Source organism: Ovis aries, chromosome X (assembly GCF_016772045.2).
Source record: "Ovis aries strain OAR_USU_Benz2616 breed Rambouillet chromosome X, ARS-UI_Ramb_v3.0, whole genome shotgun sequence".
NCBI classification, from domain to species: domain Eukaryota; kingdom Metazoa; phylum Chordata; class Mammalia; order Artiodactyla; family Bovidae; genus Ovis; species Ovis aries.
In genome coordinates, this window is record NC_056080.1 from 60,619,430 (window position 1) to 60,640,067 (window position 20,638).

At 37.9% G+C, this 20,638-nt stretch overlaps 1 protein-coding gene across 16 annotated transcripts in view; it reads right to left on the reverse strand.

The window, feature by feature from the left end:
• Window positions 1–1,610: 1,610 nt before the first annotated feature.
• Window positions 1,611–20,638, reverse strand: part of OPHN1 (oligophrenin 1) — a 716,686-nt gene continuing 697,658 nt past the window's right edge. For 15 of the 16 annotated variants that reach the window (XM_060407314.1, XM_060407309.1, XM_060407304.1 and 12 more), the window contains one exon: window positions 1,611–9,603. In XM_060407314.1, the coding sequence (XP_060263297.1) occupies window positions 9,525–9,603 (79 nt within the window). In that variant the 3' untranslated portion in view covers window positions 1,611–9,524. The remainder of the gene's footprint in view (window positions 9,604–20,638) is intronic. The other variant, XM_060407305.1, reaches the window with a different exon arrangement.

The window sequence follows — 20,638 nt, forward strand, 5'->3', positions numbered from 1 at the left end:
TTGCCTTACAGAATTTTGTTGTTTTCTGTCAAACCTAAACATAAATCAGCCATAGATATACATATATCTGCTCCCTTTTGAACCTCCCTTTCATCTCCGTCCCCACTCCACCCCTCTAAGTTGATACAGAGCCCATGTTTGGGTTTCCTGAGACATATAGCAAATTCCCATTGGCTATCTATTTTACATATGGTAATGTAAGTTTCCATGTTACTCTCTCCATACATTTCACCCTCTCGTCTCCTCTCCCCATGTCCATAATTCTATTCTCTACATCTGTTTCTCCATTGCTACCCTGCAGATAAATTCTTCAGTACCATTTTATTTACTTTTTATGAAGATTTCCCTCAGTAATTAAATATGGTTGCAAAGTCTATTTAAAGATCTAATTTAATTAACTAATCCCACATTATTGTTATACTTAGGTGCTTTCTAATTGCTTTTTATTATAAAGAGGGCTTCAATGAATTTCAAACTATAAAAATATGAGTAACAATATTTTTAATCTTCAAGTTGATCTTATGAAAGATTCTCTCTCTCTCTTCATCACTTTGTTGTGTCCAACTTTCTGTGACCCTTTGGACTGTAGCATGCCAGGCTCCTGTGGCCATGGGATTTTCCAGGTCCACTGAAGTGGGTTGCCATTTTCTTCTCCAGGGGGTCTTCCTGGACTAGGGGTTGAACCTGTGTCTCCTGCATTGCAGGTGGATTCTTTACCTGCTGAGCCATCAAGGATGTAAGCTGTCATGTCAGTAGGTAAAAATGGCAAATTCTTCACATCCTGCCCAATACTGAGCTATCAGTCTTTTTAACTCTTTACCAATCCAACAAAGGGGAAAGTGGCAACATTTTAATTGCACTTATTTTATTATGATTATTTTCCAGGTCTTTAATGGCAATTTCTATTTCTTGCGGTTTCCCTATTCATGCCTTTTGCCCTTTATGATAGGAAAATTTCTAAAATGAAAACTTTCAAGATTCTCAGTACTTGGTGAACATGTCCTTCACTAGAGTGTGAGTGGGACTTATGAATATGATGGGTAGTTGATATCAGGTTACACTATATTACAAATATGATGAGATAGTCAATGTCACAATTACTTATAAGCCCTTGAAGTAGCATACTGAAAAAGGATTCTTTGCAGAAGTAAACTGTCGTGTAATCAGAGGGCCACATGGCTTAGGCCTGAGGATGGCATCTAGGAGTAGAGAAAAATCCTTCCCTCTGCAGTTGGCAGCAAGAATATGGATACTCAGTTCTACAACCACAAGGAATAAATTCTGCCAATATCCTCCATGAGCTTGGAAGAAGTTCTTGAGCTCCAGTGGAAGTGGTATTCTGAGACCTCAAAAGCTAAATTATAAGAAGCCTTTCAACTTCATCTGGTTCTTTTGCAGTGTTCTCTAAGATCCAGGCTCTAAGCTGTGAGAAAGCCAAACCACATAGTTAGACAAAATGTAGGCACCCCCAAAGACAACCTCATCTGTAGCATCAACTGCCAGTCATACAAGTGAGTCATCTTGGACATTCCAGCCTCGTTGAGCTCCCAGCTGATTGACACCTTAGTAATCCCAGATAATTACAAGATATAATAAGAATAATCATTGTCTTAAGCCACTATATTTGTTTATTTGTTATGTAAAAGAAGAACAGGAACAGAAATTGTCATTTGAAATAGATTTCAACCAATGCAGACAAATACCCGTTGCATCTTTTATACAGTAAAAGATAACTAAAATGTATATGAGTATATTTAATCATTTTAATAACCGTAGAGAATAAATACAATTATTATCCCTATTTTACAAATGGTGAAAGGAAATAAGTAATTTGTCTAAGATCACAGGGCTAATAAATGATTAAGCCATAATTCAAATTCAGATATTTTCACTACAGAATCCATAATTCTAACCAATATGCAATAATGTGCTTATTAACACAAATGAAAAAATCTAAATAAAACATTGACAAATTAAGTCAGTAGCATATTAGGAAAATAATAAAGCATAGCTAAGTGAAGTTTGTCTCAGAAATGCAACGACAGGAAATCAGAAAGTCCATCTTTAACAGATTAAAGGACAAAATATTACATGATCATCTCAACAGATGTGGAAAAAAGTAGTTGGTAAAAATCTCACATCCATTATTTCACAGAAAAAAAAAAAAACCTTGGCAAGCTAACATATAACAGAACTCCCGTAAGTTGAAAATTTGTCCTTCAAGAAACGTGCAGGACATATGAAGCATAAAGTTGAAATAAAATCATTTTCATCAAAACCAGAAAAATATCCAGATAAACCTACAACAAAGAATAAAGATGTTTTCAAAGAGGAACAACTATCATATTAAGAAAATTGTTTTTCAGTTGCTACGTTATGTTCAGTTTATTGCAACCCCATTGACTGCAGCACGCCAGGCTTCCCTGTCCTTCACTATCTCTTGGAGTTTGCTCACACTCATGTGCAGTCAGTGATGACATCCAATCATCTCATCCTTGTCACCCCCTCAATTTTTCCCAACATCAGAGTGTTTTCCAATGAGTCAGCACTTTGCATCAGTTGGCCAAAGTACTGGAGTTTCAGCTTCAGCATCAGTCCTTCCAATGAATATTCAGAGTGATTTCCTTTAGGATTGACTGGTTTGATCTCCTTGCAGTCCAAGGGACTCTCAAGAGTCTTCTCCAGCACCACAATTTGGAAGCATCAATTTTTCAGCACTCAGCCTTCTTTATGGTCCAACTCTCACATCCATATATGACTACTGGAAAAACCATACCTTTGACTATAGGGACATTTGTTGGCAAAGTGATATCTCTGCTTTTTAATACACTGTCTAGTTTTGTCATAGCATTTCTTCAAAGGAGCAAGGATCTTTTAATTTTATATTACATATATTAAGAAAATATGTAGCCACAAAATATTTAAAAAATAGCTTTCCTACAAATCATTTATTGTCAATTAAAAATGTAAGAGTTATATAACATAATCACAATAACAACATAAAAATAAAGAAATTAGAAATAAGCATAAGAAGAAATACTCATGGCCATTGTAGACAAAAATATGAACTTTCACTGATCATCTAAAGATGATCTAAGTAAACAGAGAGCTAGACCATGTTCATGAATGGTAAACTACTATATGGGTAAAGACTCTTTAAAAAGTGCAATATGTACATGTATAATTGATTCACTGTGCTGTACAGAAGGAATACAGCACTGTAAACCAGTTATACACAAATAATTTTTTAAGAAAATGAATGGTAAACTAGGTATTATAAAATTATTCTATATTTAAATTATATAATATTTGTTAGTTGTATCAAATCATTTCATACATAGACTACTTACTCTGAAAATTTTGAAACTTGATAATGGTACAAATTTTGTAAATGTTTAATGAACACTGGAAAGTAAGATTTTGTCTCTGTTTTATAGGGTAAAATGTTCAATATAGTTATTAATAATTACATGTTTCAAAAGCCTTGTAGCCTTAATAATATTTGGCTACTTGACCCTTCAAAAACTGTGTTATATTAAAATTTCACACTACAGGTTTATTTCTATAAGTTTGTACCTCTACAGAAATTTCATTTTATGTATTCAAGTACCTTATTAGCACATAAATATGCTTTATAGTTATCTACTAATTGGAAAATTAATTTAAAATGCCTTCACACTATATGGCAAAATATAATGCAATAGCTAACAAAATAACAAAGCCATTTTAATCCGCCTCTTAGAGTAATGAAAATAAAAATAAGCAAATGAGACCTAATTAAATTTAAATAAAAAGCAAAAGAAACCATTTACACAGCAAAGGAAACCATAGACAAAAAGAAAAGACAATCGGAGAAAATATTTGCAAACAAAGCTACTGACAAGGGATTAGCCTCCAATATATACAAAAAGCTCATTGCAGCTCAATATTAAAAAGAGAATCCAATCAAAAAATGGGCAGATCTAGATATTTCTCCAACAAAGACATATAGACGGTCAGTAGGCATATGAAAAGATGCTCAATATCACTAACTGTAAAAGAAATGCAAATCAAAACTACAATGAAGTATCATCTCACACTGGTCAGAATGACCCAGAGAGATGTTATGGGGAGGGAGGTGGAAGGGGGGTTCATGTTTGGGAACGCATGTACACCCGTGGTGGATTCATGTCAATGTATGGCAAAACCAATACAGTATTGTAAAGTAAAATAAAGTTAAAAAAAAAAAAAAAGAATGGCCATCATAAAAAAATCTACAAACCATACATACTGGAGAAGATGCGGAGAAAAGGGAACTGTCCTATACTGTTGGTGGGAGTGAAAATTGGTAGAGCCATTAGGGAAAACAAACAGTATGAAGGTTCCTTAAAAACTAAAATGGAGCTAATATATGATCCAGCAATCTCACCCTTAGGCATGTATCAGGGTAAAAACCATAATTCAAAAAGATGCATGTATCCAAATGTTCATTGCAGCACTATTCACAATAGCCAGGACATGGAAGCAACCTAGCTGCCCATTGACAGAGGGATGGATAAAGAAGATGTGGTACATATATACTATTACATATATATTTGGTACATATATACTACTCTGCCATAAGAAAGAAGGAAATAATACCATTTTCAGCAACATGGATTGTTGCTAAGAGATTGTTATACTGAGTGAAATGTCAGACAGAGAAAGACAAATATCATATGATATTGCTTATATGTAGAATTTAAACAATGGTACAAATGAATCTCTTTACAAAACAGAAACAATAGCACAGATGTAAAAAATAAACTTACGGTTACCAAAGGGGAGAAAGGGGGATGGGATAAATTGGGAGATTGGGATGGATATATACACACTACTATATATGAAACAGATAACTAATAGGAAACTATTATATAGCATAGGGAACTTTACTCAGTACTCTGTGATGATTTATATTGGAGCAGAATCTTAAAAAGGGTGGATATATGTATATGTATAACTGATTCACTTTGCTGTACAGCAGAAACTAACACAACATTGTAAATCAACTATAATAATAATATTCATCCTCAGTCGTGTCTGACTCTCTGGGACCCCATGAACTGTAGCCTGCCAGACTCCTCTGTCCATGGGAATTTCCAGCAAGAATACTGGAGTGGGTTGCCATTTCCTTTTCCAGGGGATGTTCTCAACCCAAAGATTGAACCCGTGTCTCTTGTGTCTCCTGCATTGGCAGACAGATTCTTTACCAAGTGCACCACCTGGGAAAACAACTACAGTCCAATAAAAATTAATTTAAAAATATAAAATTAATTTTAAAACATAAAATTAAATTTATAAAAGAATAAGTCAGCACTACATGGAAAGGGTTCCAATACATTAAGTTAAAGTTACAAGGTGTAGAAAAGTGCAAAATTAATATTTGTGAAGAAAAAATACTGTGTGTATAAATACATAGATCTCTGAAAATATATACAAAATTGGATAACAGTTGCATTAAGAAAGGGGAACTGGGTGACTGGGATCAGAGAAAGAAAGTCAGAATTACTTTTAATTGTATATCATTTTATGTCATGTGATTTTCCTTTACTCTGTTCTTCTACTTTTCAAAAAGTGAAGTAAATTGAAATTTTAAAATTATATACAATAGTAAAACAAAATATTTTAAGTAGGAAAGAAGTCACCAAAGGAAATGAATCACCAATTTACAGAATAGAAATATGTCTGTCTAATGAAAATATGAGAAAATACTCAATATCATTAGTAGTCAGGAATATGCAAACCAAACAATTAAAACAATAAGTTTTATTTCTCACACATTAGATTGAGAAATATTATGAAAGATATCATTTTACATCTTGGCAAGAAGGTGAGTAAATAGAAACCTCCTTTCACTGCTGGTGGAGATGAGAATTGCTCTAATCACTTACGAAATCTATTTGACTGTAAATAGAAAAATAGAAAGCTCACATACCCTAGGATCCAGCAAATGTATTTCTTTAATCTCTAGTTAAACTCTTGTACATATAGGGACACATGTAGAAGGATGTTTATTGCAGTAATATTCATATTAGAAAACAGTTGGGGAAAACCTAAACATTCACTCTATAGCTGTGGTATATGTACTATATATATATATATATATATACACACACACACATACATATATATCATGTACATATATATCATGTAAAGGTGCATGATATATATGTACTCTTGAGAAACCTGCATGCAGGCCAAAAAGCAACAGTTAGAACCGGAAATGGAACAACATGGACTGGTTTCAAATTGGGGAAAGAATACATCGAGGCTATATATTGTCACCCTGCTTATTTAACTTCTATGCAGAGTATATCATGTGAAATGCCAGGCTGGATGAAGCAAAAGCTGGAATCAAGATTGCTGGGAGAGATATCAATAACCTCTAATATGCAGATGACACCACCCTTATGGCAGAAAGCAAAGAACTAAAGAGCCTCTTGATGAAAGTGAAAGAGGAAAGTGAAAAAGCTGGCTTAAAACTCAACATTCAAAAAACGAAGCTCATGGCATCCAGTCCCATCACCTCATGGCAAAATAGATGGGGAAACAATGGAAAGAGTTAGAAACTCTATTTTCTTTTTCTCCATAATCACTGGAGATGGTGACTGAAGCCACAAAATTAAAAGACACTTGCTCCTTGGAAGAAAAGTTATGACCAACCTAGACAGCATATTAAAAAGCAGAGACATTACTTTGCTGGCAAAGGTCCATATAGTCAAAGCTATGGTTTTTCCAGTAGTCATGTATGGATGTGAGCTTTGAACCACAAAGAAGGCTGAGCTTTCTTTCATCAATCGAAGAATTGATGCTTTTGAAATGTGGTGTTGGAGAAGACTTGAGAGTCCGTTGGACTGCAAGTATATCAAACCAGTCAAGCCTAAAGGAAATCAATGCTAAATATTCATTGGAAGGACTGATGCTGAAGCTGAAGCTCCATTACTTTGGCCATTTGATGCAAAGAGCCAACTTATTAGAAAAGACCCTGATGCTGGGAAAGATTGAAGGCAGGAGGAGAAGGGGATGACAGAGGACAAGGTGGTTGGATGGCATCACTGACTCGATGGACATGAGTTTGAGCAAGCTCTGGGAGCTGATGAAGGACAGGGAAGCCTGGAGTGCTGCAGTCCATGGGGTCACAAAGAGTCAGACACTAGTGAATGACTGAACAGCAACATATGTACATGATAGACTATATAGAAAAAGTAATGCATTATATGTTTGTAAAAACATATAACCAGTCAACATAGAAACTTATAAATATCAATTGATCCCTATAATATAACATCAAATAATACTACTGATGTACATTTTTAAAGCACACACAAAACATTACTATATATTGTTCATGGATATAGGAATATGTAAAAAAGAGGAAAGCATGCATTAAATTAATGATCGCAACTGCTTAGAAGGAAAAAAAAGAGTGAAATGGGAATGAGGATAGGAAAAAAGTGAGATTTAGCTTTACCTATAATAATGTACTTAGATTAAAAATACTTGATATAAATATGATAAAATGGAAAATAGCAGCATTAACTATTTCAATATTAATTGCCAATTCTTCATGATTAATGGAGATGTTTGTTCTACTTTTCCTGAAATTTCTGTTTGGGATCGCATGTACACCCATGGTGGATTCGAAATAAATTATTTTTTTAAAAAAATTTCCCATATAGTAAATATATCCAAAAGTCATAAAATATGTATTTTTGAACTAACAGAACAAATAATTAAACTGAGGTCAATCTAACTTTTAGTCTATACTTTTTTTTTTCTTTCTCCCTCTCTGTTTCAAGTACTAACAGAAAATCTAATTCTTCACAGTACATGATACTCAGAAAATACAGAGAACAGCAACAGGTAATGATCCAAATGATCAATAGATTCCAAAAGATCCTGCAGTTAGCAATAGAGGGGTTACTGGACATATGGAATACAGTGATGGAGAGGCCTGGAATAGAATTTACTGAGAGATCCGGCAACATCTTAAATGTCTGTCCATGAGCAGTGGAGAAAAACAGGTTAGAGCAAGTGTGAGGTTGGGAAACATATTATGAACTGGACTAGGATCTGAAGAACTGAGTTCTCAATATCTGTTACACTTTCCAAGCTACAGTGAACACATTTCACATTTCAGAACTTCAAGTTAAACACTAAAATAAAATGAATGTCTGCTCACATCTGCCAACAATTAGAAGAGATACTGGCTCTGACTCTAGTTGTGTCTCTTATGGGAAGAGATGTTGGCTAGGACCCTAAAACTCCGATTCTTTACCAGCTGCAGACCATCATACTAAATCCTCAAAGAACATAATGGTTAGATGACAAGCTGACACTCTAGGCCAACATAGAATTTTTATTCCATGTCAGGGGTCTAGACCCAAACTCTAAGGTTGTTTCCTATCACTAAGATCAGAGTTTATCAGGTCGGGCTGACAGGGACCAGATACAGGGCTAAGCAGCTTGTCCTATGCCCTCCTTCCTCAAAAAGCCCTCAGAATTTTACAGAGATCATGGTTTTCTGGATCTAATTGCCATAATTACTAGTGGCACCCCTGAACAGTGAGCCCAAAGAAAAAGCCTCTGTTTAATTCTTGATTTCATGAATCCAGTGACCTCATTTTTATATCTTAAATGAGTGTGTTTTGCTGTTGTCTCTTTGGTTTAAAAAGAGAGAGAGAGACGAAGAGAGGAGAATAGGAGAATCTTTGGACTCCCCCAAGGGGTTAGAAAATGCCATTATTGCTGTTCACATAATGTAGAGGTCTTATAAGACAGGAAAGTTGGGAATCTGCTTCATTTGGATATTTGAGTGTCCTTTAGGATTATATTTTACTTTATTTTTTAGCATAAATAGAACTAACATTTCCAGAGCATCTATTTTGTGTCAAGAACTTTAGACATACAGCATGATGGAATGAGCTGAGAGTATTCCAGGTAAGGATGAAACAGAGAACATAATACCATAGCAGCAGTAGCCATATCTACTTCCCAGAAAAAGACCTGTATGGAACAATCGAAGACAGTAAACTTCCATTAAATACAATAGGCATTGGGATCTAAAAGGATCCAGTGAGGGTAAAATGCTAAACGAATGAGGGTATAAAGAGGATATTATTGGCCATTGATCATTCTCAGGACAAACCAAAATTTAGTTTAATTTACACAAGAAAGAGAACTGGATTCAGCCAACTAAAGAAGAGGGCTAAAAGGAGCTCAGTCAGGATTTTGGCCTGCCAGTTGACTAATAGAACGTCACTCACCCAAGTATGCGAGGCGTATGTGAGGACTTAAGAAATTAAGTAACATAGATCTGATCAGCCACTGTGTAGTAACAGAGCTCAGACACAAAATAAACATTCATTGGTAGTTACTAATTAGGAAATGTTACAGACAAAAACATAATGATTATAATGCCAACCAGAACTACAAAATATCTAGGAATGGATTGAGTGAGTGAGTGAAGTTGCTCAGTCGTGTCCAACTCTTTGCGACCCCATGGACTATAGCATACCAGGCTCCTCTGTCCATGGGATTTTCCAGGCAAGGGTACTGGAGTGGGTTGCCGTTTCCTTCTCCAATCTAGGAATAAACATAACAAGAAATATGTAAGACATATATGAAATAAAAACCAATAAAACATTACTTAACAATAAAAAAAAACACAAATAAGTAGAGAGACATGTCCATTTCAAAGACAGAAAATATTAAAGAGATGATAATTCTCTCAAAATTGCTCTGTAAATTTAAAGAGATCTCAATAAAATCTAATATGTCTTATTTAAGTGGAAATTTTAAAATTTGTTCTCAAGAAGAAATGCACCTATATATATATATATATAATATTTTTGAAAATAAAAGTAACATAAACATTTTCCCATCAGATATCAAAACACGAAGCTTTAATTATTGAAAAAGTATAATCAGCACAAGAACAGACAAATCAATAGAACAAAATGGAATCTAGGAACGGACTATAGGTTTATAGCCATAAACATAGATAAAGATGTGAATTGATATGTAACAAAGATGGTATTTTACATTAGTGCTGAAAGAATGGTTGAGTTTACTAAATAGATTGGGAACAATTGGTCATATTATTTAAAAAGAAAGAAAGAAAGAAATCCCCATCTGATACTAGTTACAAAAGTAAATAATTTCACAATAATTAAACAGTTAAATGTGGAAAACAGTTATTGATTTTAGCAAATATTTGTAAATGTGGAGTATGAAATTCTTATATAAGATTAAAAATCCAAATTTTAAAGGAAGAGATTTATAAATTTGACATCAAAATGCAAAAACTTTCTAAAACAAAAAGCAAACATAAAATAAAACTAATAGATTTAGAAAATTATTTTCATGGAATTAACATCTGGAATGTAAAAAGAACACTTACAAACCAAGACAGAAAAGAGAAACAATTCAATTGGAAATGGAGAAATAAGAAAAGCAATTCACATAATAGGGAATCCAAAAGGCTAAAAAACAAATTAAATGATGCTCAAAGATCACTTATAATATTGGTGATTCTAATCTAATTAGAATGTGATCTGTTCATCCATCAAACTGACAAGAATTTTAAATGATGGTAGTATAAAATACTGATGAAGGTGATGGGAAAAACATTCTCATACACTGTTGATGAAAATATAATAAATTCATACAGAACTTTGTGGAAGGCAGGTAGTGTTCACTAAAATTAAAAAAAATTGTATGTACCATTCAATGAAGTAATGGCATTTGTGAAAGACTAAAAGATAAATATTTGTACATAAAAAAGCGTGTATAAGAAGCATTTTCAAAAATGTTTGATGTGAGGTTGCAGTTCAAGCAGAGTAGAAGGATGTATGTTCATCTCTTCCGGCAAGAATACCAAAATTGCAACTAGCTATTGAACAACCATCAACATGAGGACATTGGAACCCACTGAAAACAGATACCCCACGTCCAAAGACAAAGAAACTGCAGCAAGATGGAAGGAGGGGTGCAATCATGATAAAACCAAATCCTATAACCTTCTGATGGGTGAGTCACAAACTGGAGAATAATAATACTAAAGAGGCTCCCCCACTGTTGTGAAGATTCTGAACCCCATGTCAGTCTTCCCAGCCTGGGAATCTGACAAAGGGACTGGGAATACCCAGGGAATCTGACCCAATGGAATTTGATTACAGGACTTCCACAGGACTGTAGGAAACAGAAACTCCAGTATTGGAAGGACTGGAGGGACAAACAAAATATTTCACACACTAAGACCCAGAGGAAAGGAGAAGTGACCCCACAGGAGACTGAACCAAAACTACCTGCTAGTGTCAGAGTGGCTCCTGTGGAGGTGCAGGTCATCAGGGCCTCACTGAGGTAGAAATTACTAGGCAGTCAGTGTAGAATTCTGAAACCTGGGTCTTGTTTGCAGTAAATATCCTGCTCCATTGTCCTGAATTCCTGGAATGTGTCTTTAGTCTGATAAATTATCAGCACTCAGATCCAGGGAAGAGCAGAAATTAAATTATGTTCCATATGCTTGAGGGAAAAACAATTGGAGATCATTAATCTTAAACCCATACATCTGGTTCATGGTAAAAATAACCAGAGGGCATGAAAAAGGGTGGTAATTTAATCCAAGAATCAAGAGAGGCCATAAAGATGTTAGGTATCTTGACCTTAAATTCATTGGTTAGAAATAATGTGATTTAAGGAAGGATATAAAAACTGCTTTAAGTGCCATCTTGAGGGCACTCTTTACCCTCTCCCAGTGTCTATGCTAAGAGCTTTGTACTTGCCTCATCTTTAATAAATCCTGTTTGCTTGCTACCATGAGTGTTTGCATGTTTGTGGATTCCATTCTTTGCTCCATGGACAAGAACTCGGGATTCCTGTCTCATCTTTTGGGGGCTCATCCAGGATTCCTCAATGCCTACTCAAAGTAAACACAGACACTCTCAACACTGTCATTCACCTCTTGTTACCTAATCTAACTGCAGGTCTCTTGAGCCACTCTTTGTTTCACAAGCCTGCATGAATTCCAAAGGCAGACAGAGTTAGTAGACAGTGGCCTCAGGTCTCGGTATTGGCCAGTCAACCAACCTGGAGGTGCTGAGCAAAACCTCTGCTAGGCTGCTGCCTCAGTGAGAACCTCCGGACATCTATCATTTCTCTTTCCTAACATTTAGAGGTCATGAGATTTTTCACTTAAGGTAGGATCATTTTGGAGGGTGGGTAAATGCTACAAAACCTTGTGCACTGCATAGCTTGCTTAAGGGGAACTCCACTTCAGGCATACCCAATGTTCAAGAGCATAGGAAGTCCACCTATGCTATAAAAACATGGCATGTGGAAGTCTCACTCTACCTATCTCTAGATGAAAGTGAAGATAGAGACAGGAAGAGGACAAAGGCCCAGGGCACCTGGATAAGGGTGGTCAAGCTTGGGTCCACACCAAAGTTGAGGGAAGCATACATTAATGGTGTTTCTTTGCTCCCACTCCTCAAGTAGGAGACACCCTCTATCAGAGGAACCAGAGAAAAGACAAAGAGTGCTGTATGCTGGTCTTCTCTCTTTCAGATAGAAGCAACGTCTTCGAGTTCCCTACCTGGCTCAAAGTGGATGCCTTTGGCATGTATACTGAAGAACTGGAAGAAGTTTGACCCTCAGACCCTGTTAAAGATGTGTATAATCTTTTTCTGCACTGAGGCATGGCCTCAATATGATCTACCTGATGGTGAAAAATGGCCCCCTGAAGGCTCACTTAGTTATAATACCATCCTCCAAATAGACCTCCTTTGTAGAGGAGAAGGAAAATGTTCAGAAGTCCCATATATATAGGTTTTCTTTGTCTTGAGAGAAAACACCCTCTTAGGCAGGAGTTGTGGGCTTGTTCCTTCTATGTTACCTATAACTTACACCAAACCCTTGGGTTCAAACTCTCCCCCTTATCCAGGGCTGCCCAATCCTAGCCAAGAGGAGCCACAATCTCTGGCAATGCCTCTGGAATCAGCAGCAGCTCCTACCCCAGTGGCTCCTAAACAACTTTGGTGATCTCTAGGCTGTATCCTTCCCTCCTTCCATTACAGGAAGTTCCTAATGGGGACTTGGGACCCATGCAAAACCATATCCTTTTCCCTCTCCAAGAAAAGACAAATTAAATTAGGGAAGCTTTACTAGAGATCCTGATAATTATATGTGTTTTCCAGAGTCTAAGCTAATCTTTTGAAATGGCAAGGAAAGATATGCTAATCCTGACAATGAAAGAAGTAGAGTAAATAAAAATGCCCAAGAATGGGGAAATGAATGGTACTCTACTAACATGCAGGGGAGAGCTGACAGTGAATCAGCCTGGTTACCTACAGGACTCCAGGCAGTGCTCATAGCTAATCCTAATTGGGCACACGACAAAGACAGTGATGACTGGAGGAGAGTTCACTTCACCACTTGCATTAAGGCTTTTGAAGATTGTGAGCTAAGTCCTTAAACTACTCCAAACTATCTGGATTGACTCAGGAAAGGGAGGGAAATCGCATAGCTTTTCTGGAAGGGCTCAGGGAGACATTGAGAGACTACACTTATTTGGACCCAGATTCCTCAGTTCAGTTAAGTTCAGTTCAGTCGCTCAGTCATGTCTGACTCTTTGTGACCTCATGTACTGAAGCACATCAGGCTTCCCTGTCCATCAACAATTCCTGGAGCTTGCTCAAACTCATGTCCATCGAGTTGGTGATGTCATCCAACCATCTCATCCTCGGTCATCCCCTTCTCCTACCCTCAATCTTTCCCAGCATCAGGGTGTTTTCCAGTAAGTCAGTTCTTTGCAACAGATAGCCAAAGCATTGGAGCTTCAGCATCAGTCCTTCCAATGAATACTCAGGACTGATTTCCTTTAGGATTGACTGGTTTGCTCTCCTTGCAGTCCAAGGGACTCCCAAGAGTCTTCTCCAACACCATAGTTCAAAAGCATCAATTTTTCAGTGCCCAATCTTCTTTCTGGTTCAACTCTCACATCCCTACATTACTACTGGGAAAAACCATAGCTTTGACTATATGGACCTTTGTGAGCAAAGTAATGTCTCTGCTTTTTAATATGCTGTCAAGGTTGGTCATAGCTTTTCTTCCAAGGAGCAAGTGTCTTTTGATTTCATGGTTGCAGTCACCATCTACAGTGATTCTGGAGCCCAAGAAAATGAAGCCTGTCACTGTTCCAATTATTTCCCCATCTATTTGCCATGAAGTGATGGGACTGGATGTCATGATCTTCATTTTTTAAATAATGAGTTTTAAGCCAACTTTTCACTCTCCTCCTTCATCAAGAGGCTCTTTAGTTCTTCTTCACTTTCTGCTATAAATATGGTGTCATCTGCATATCTGGGGTTATTGATATTTCTCCTGGCAATCTTGATTCCAGCTTGTGCTTCCTCCAGCCCAGCGTTTCACCTGATGTATTTTGCATACAATATAAAGCATTGATGTATTCCTTTCCCAATTTGGAACCAGTCCATTGTTCCATCTCTGGTTCTAACTCTTGCTTCTTGACCTGAATACAGATTTCTCAGGAGGCAGATAAGGCAGTCTGGTAGCCCCATCTTCTTAAGAATTTTCCAGTTGTTGTGATCCATAAAGCCAAGGCTTTGACATAATCAATAAAGCAGAAGTAGATGTTTTTCTGGAACTCTCTTACGTTTTCTATGATCCAATTGATGTTGGCAATTTGATCTCTGGTTCCTCTGCCTTTTCTAAATCCAGCTTGAACATCCGAAAGTTCTTGGTTCACATACTGTTGAAACCTGGCTTGGAGAATTTTGAGCATTACTTTGCGAGCGTGTGACATATCCCAGGGGGCCAACTTATCCCTAAAGACTAATTTATTACTCAATTGGCTCCAATTATTTGGAAGAAACCAAAAATTGGCCTTCGGCCCTAATATGGATTTAGAGTGTCTCCTAAGAGCTGCCATATCAGTATTCTTTAACAGAGATCAAGAGGAGTATAGGGAAAAAGAGAGGAGAGAAAACAGAAAGGCTGAAGCTCTTTTTATGGCCCTACAGGGAGTTAACTTTAAGGCTTCAAAGGTGGGAGGACAAAAGCCAAACGCTAGAGTCTGTTTCCATTGTGGCAAGGATGGACACTTTAAGGCACAATGCCCTCAAGGCAAGCAGAGGCCACCACAGTGGCCTTGCCCCATTTGCAAAGGAGATCACTGGAAGAATAACTGTCCCCAGGGATGTAGGTTTCAGGGCTCAGAAACTCAGACCCAGGATCAAGACTGATGGAGCCCAGGGCTTCCCATTTTGGCTCCTGTTCTCATCATCGCACAGGTGCCTCAGGTGACTCTAACTGTAAGAGGCCATCCTGTTAACTTCCTACTCAATACAGGAGCCAATTTTTCAGCCCTCCTCTCTAATCTGGGTCTTCCTTCTATTAAGTCAGCTGCTATAGGTGGCATTTCTGGAAAGCCGATTACACAATTCTTTACACAGCAGTTGAGTTGTAACTGGGATTTTATTCTTTTTTCTTATGCCTTTCTGATAATACCAGATAGCCCAACCCCCATCTTAGGAAGAGGTATTCTATGTAAAATTTATGCTTCCATTCATATGGAAGTGGAATCTACAGAAAACTTATGCTTATCCCTGACAAAAGTAGAAATTAACCCTGAAATCTGGGCAACCGGAGGAAAGATAGGAAGAGCCATCTCAGCTCAACCAGTACAGATAACTCTTAAAAATCCTAATAACTTTCCTCATCAGAAGCAATACCCTCTAAAGCCAGAAGGAAAACAGGGACTCATTCCCTTGATTAAAAATCTCAAAGGACAGGGGCTCTTAATCAAATGTAACAGCCCGTGTAATACACTTATTCTGCGAGTCCAAAAGCCTAATGGGGAATGGTGTCTAATTCAGAACCTCTGCCCCAGTAAAGACGCAGTAATTCCATTACATCCTGTCATGCCTAACCCCTATACTCTACTCTCCCAAATCCCAGAAACAGCCACTTATTTTACCATTTTAGATTAGAAGGATGCCTTTTTTTTGCATACCCTTAGCTCAAAGTTCACAATTTTTGCTTCCTTTTGAGGATCCAACTAATTCCTCTACTCAGTTAACATGGGCAGTATTGTCTCAAGGATTTAGAGATAGCCCTCATTTATTCAGGCAGGCTTCAGCCAAAGACCTATCTGCCTTTTGGACAACTGAATCTATCAAACTCATTCAATATGTAGATGATATTCTCCTTTGTGCTGACACAGAGAAAAAATGTAATCAAGCCACCTGTGACCTTCTTAACTATCTAGCTCGATGTGGCTACAAGATATCAACATCCAAAGCTCAAATGTGCCAAGAAGTCAGATAGTTAGTATTCAAACTCTCCCATGGAGCAAAAAATAATGGAATCCATTTTACAACATAATCTCCCTAATACTATTAGACAACTCCATGGTTTCCTTGATATAACTGGCTACTGCTGGATTTGGATTCCCAAATATGAAGAGCTGGTTCAACCTTTATATATGTTACTAAAAGAGACTCAACAATCAGGACAAAAGATATCACAATGGGAAAATGGAGAAATACATGCATTTAAGACTTTAAAACAGTCTTTTCTTCAGGCTTCTGCTCTCAGCCTGCCTGAAGAAGACCAATTTAATATTTTTGTAACATAGAGATCAGGAATAGCACTGGGAGTTCTAACTCAGCCCAAAGGAAGCCCACAATAATCTATTTCTTATTTAAGAAAAGAGCTCGATTCTGTAGCCCAAGGATGGCCACGTTGTCTATGAATAGTAGCCTCAGTAGCTCTATTAATTCCTGAAACTACTAAGTTAATTATAGGCCAAGATCTGACAGTCTATATTCACATGATATCTCTGTAATGTTAAACTCTAAGGGAGGGCTATGGTCATCTGATAATCGGAAGAATTCTACAAAAAAGATCTTCACGACCAAGATAATCACAATGGTGTGATCACTCACCTAGAGCCAGACATCCTGGAATGTGAAGTCAAGTGGGCCTTAGAAAGCATCACTATGAACAAAGCTAGTGGAGATGATGGAATTCCAGTTGAGCTATTTCAAATCCTAAAAGATGATGCTGTGAAAGTGGTGCACTCAATATGTCAGCAAATTTGGAAAACTCAGCAGTGGCCACAGGACTGGAAAAGGTCAGTTTTCATTCCAATTCCAAAGAAAGGCAATGCCAAAGAATGCTTGAACTACCGCATAATTGCACTCATCTCACACGCTAGTAAAGTAATGCTCAAAATTCTCCAAGCCAAGCTTCAGCAATACGTGAACCGTGAACTCCCAGATGTTCAAGCTGCCTTCAGAAAAGGCAGAGGAACCAGAGATCAAGTTGCCAACATCTGCTGGATCATCGAAAAAGCAAGAGAGTTCCAGAAAAACCTCTATTTCTGCTTTATTGACTATGCCAAAGCCTTTGACTGTGTGGATCACAATCAACTGTGGAAAATTCTGAAACCAGACCACCTGCCCTGCCTCTTGAGAAACCTATCTGCAGGTCAGGAAGCAACAGTTAGAACTGGACATGGAACAAGAGACTGGTTCCAAATAGGAAAAGGAGTACATCAAGACTGTATATTGTCACCCTGCTTATTTAACTCCTATGCAGGGTACATCATGAGAAACCCTGGGCTGGAGGAAGTAAAAGCTGGAATCAAGATTGCTGAAAGAAATATCAATAACCTCAGATATGCAGATGACACCACCCTTATGGCAGAAAGTGAAGGGGAACTCAAAAGCCTCTTGATGAAAGTGAAAGTGGAGAGTGAAAAAGTTGGCTTAGAGCTCAACATTCAGAAAACGAAGATCATGGTATCTGGTCCCATCACTTCATGGCAAATAGATGGGGAAACAGTGGAAACAGTGTTAGACTTTATTTGGGGGGGGGGGGGTCCAAAATCACTGCAGATGGTGACTGCAGCCATGAAATTAAAAGACTCTTACTCCTTGGAAGGAAAGTTATGACCAATCTAGATAGCATATTGAAAAGCAGAGACATTACTTTGCCAACAAAGGCCTGTCTATTCAAGGCTATGGTTTTTCCAGTGGTCATGTATGGATGTGAGAGTTGGACTGTGAAGAAAGCTGAGTGCCGAAGAATTGATGCTTTTGAACTGTGGTGCTGGAGAAGACTCTTGAGAGTCCCTTGGACTGCAAGGAGATCCAACCAGTCCATTCTGAAGGAGATCAGCCCTGGGATTTCTTTGGAGGGAATGATGCTAAAGCTGAAACTCCAGTACTTTGGCCACCTGATGCGAAAAGTTGACTCATTGGAAAAGACTCTGATGCTTAGAGGGATTGGGGGCAGGAGGAGAAGGGGATGACAGAGGATGAAATGGCTGGATGGCATCACTGACTCGATGGACATAAGTCTGAGTTGGTGATGGACAGGGAGCTCTGGCGTGCTGTGATTCATGAGGTCGCAAAAAGTCAGACACGACTGAGCGACTGAACTGAACTGAACTGAACTGAAGGGAGGGCTATGGTTATCTGACAATCGGCTTCTCAGATACCAATCTCTGCTCTTAGAAGGATCCATAGTTCAGCTAAAAACTTGTTCAGCCTTAAACCCAGCAACATTCCTTCCTGAGTGATTAGATAAGAAGTCAGAACACGATTGCCATCAAGTCCTAGCTTTAAATTATTCAGCCAGGGAGGGCTTAAAAGATAAGCGTTTAGAAAATCCTGATGAAACTATGTTTACAGATGGCAGCTCCTTCGTGGATAAAGGAGACCATAAGGCAGGTTTTGCAGTGGTCACATTATCTAAAATTTTCTAGAGTGAAATTTTAGCGCCTGACCCTCTGGTGCTAAATTAGCTGAATTGATTGCTTTAAGCAGAGCCTTACAGCTGGGGACTAATGAGAGTGAACACCTATACTGACTCTAAATATGCTTACTTAATCCATCATGCTCATGCTGCCATGTGGAAGTAAAGAAACTCAGTAAAGAAACCTCAAATGTCATCCCCATTAAATACTACCAAGAAATTATGCACCTCTTAGATGCACTTAAGCTACCCAAAGAAGCGGCAGTAATATACTCCTGGGGGCATCAAAGGGATAATTTTGACATAATGGAGGGAAATAGGAGAGCCAACTGACAAGCGAAAAAGGCAGCCACCCACCTTTTAATACTCAGGCTTCCCTCTTCTGTGATAAGATTCCCACTGACGTAAAACCCAAGTATTCTCCCGAGGAACTTCAATACTCTTTTTCTCTTTAAGATTCTCTACTCCCCTCTGAATGACTTCAAACAGAAGATGAAAAACTTGTGTTGCCCTCTCTCTAGCACCCAACAGAAAATTCTTAAAACTCTACACCAAACTTTCCATTTGGGAATTGAAAATACTTACCAACTTCCTAAGAGTCTTTTCAAGGGAAAAGGCTTTAATACATTTTTATTAATAAGTTTTTATTAATCTCATTTTTATAAGCCAGATTGTTAAAGGATGAAAAGGCTGTCAGAATAATTCCCATAACAACCACTCAGTTCTCCCAGGCTTACAGTGTACAGGAAGATATCCTGGAGAGGACTGGCAGATAGACTTCACTCATATGCAAAAAGCCAAGGGACATCAAAAACCACTGGTTTGGGTTGACACCTTTACCAGGTGGATAGAGCCATGAAATTAAAAGATGCTTGCTCCTTGGAAGAAAATCTATGATCAACCTAGACAGCATATTGAAATGCCCACAAAGGTCCATATAGCAAAAACTATAGTTTCTCCAGTAGTCATGTATGGGTGTGTGAGTTGGACCATAAAGAAAGCTGATGCTGAAGAATTGATGCTTTTGAACTGCGGTGCTGGAGAAGACTCTTGAGAGTCCCTTGGACCACAAGGAGATCAAACGAGTCAACCCTAAAGGAATTCAGTCCTGAATATTCATTGGAAGGACTGATGCTGAAGCTGACTCCAATACTTTGGTTATCTGATGCAAAGAGCCAACTCATTGGAGAAGACCCTGATGCTGGGAAAGATTGAAAGCAAAAGCAGAGGAGAGCAGCAGAAGATGAGATGGTTAGATAGCATCACTGACTCAATGAACATGAATCTGAGCAAATCTCAGGAGATAGTGAAGGACAGAGGAGCCCAGCATGCTGGGGTCCATGGGGTCACAAAAAGCCAGACATGATTCAGCTACTGAACAATAATAACAAGAAAACCTGCTTAAGGAGATAAAAGACCTGTACTCAGAAAACTGTAAGACACTGATGAAAGAAATCAAAGATGACACAAAGAGATGGAGAGATATACCATATTCTTGGATAGGAAGAATCAATATGATAAAAGTTACAAATACTCCCTGAAGGTCTACAAATTCAATGCAATCACTGTCAAATTACCAATGGCATTTTTCACAGATTTAGGACAAAAATTTTTACAATTTGTGCATGTGTGCTAAGTCGCTTCATTTGTATCCTACTCTTTGTGACCCTATGGACTTTAGCCTGTCAGGCTCTTCTGTCCATGGGATTCTCCAGGCAAGAATACTGGAGTGGTTTGCCATGCCCTCCTCCAGGGAATCTTCCTGACCCAGGGATTGAATCTCTGTCTCTTATGTTTCCTGAAATAGCAGGTGGTTTTTTTGCTTGTTTGTTTGTTT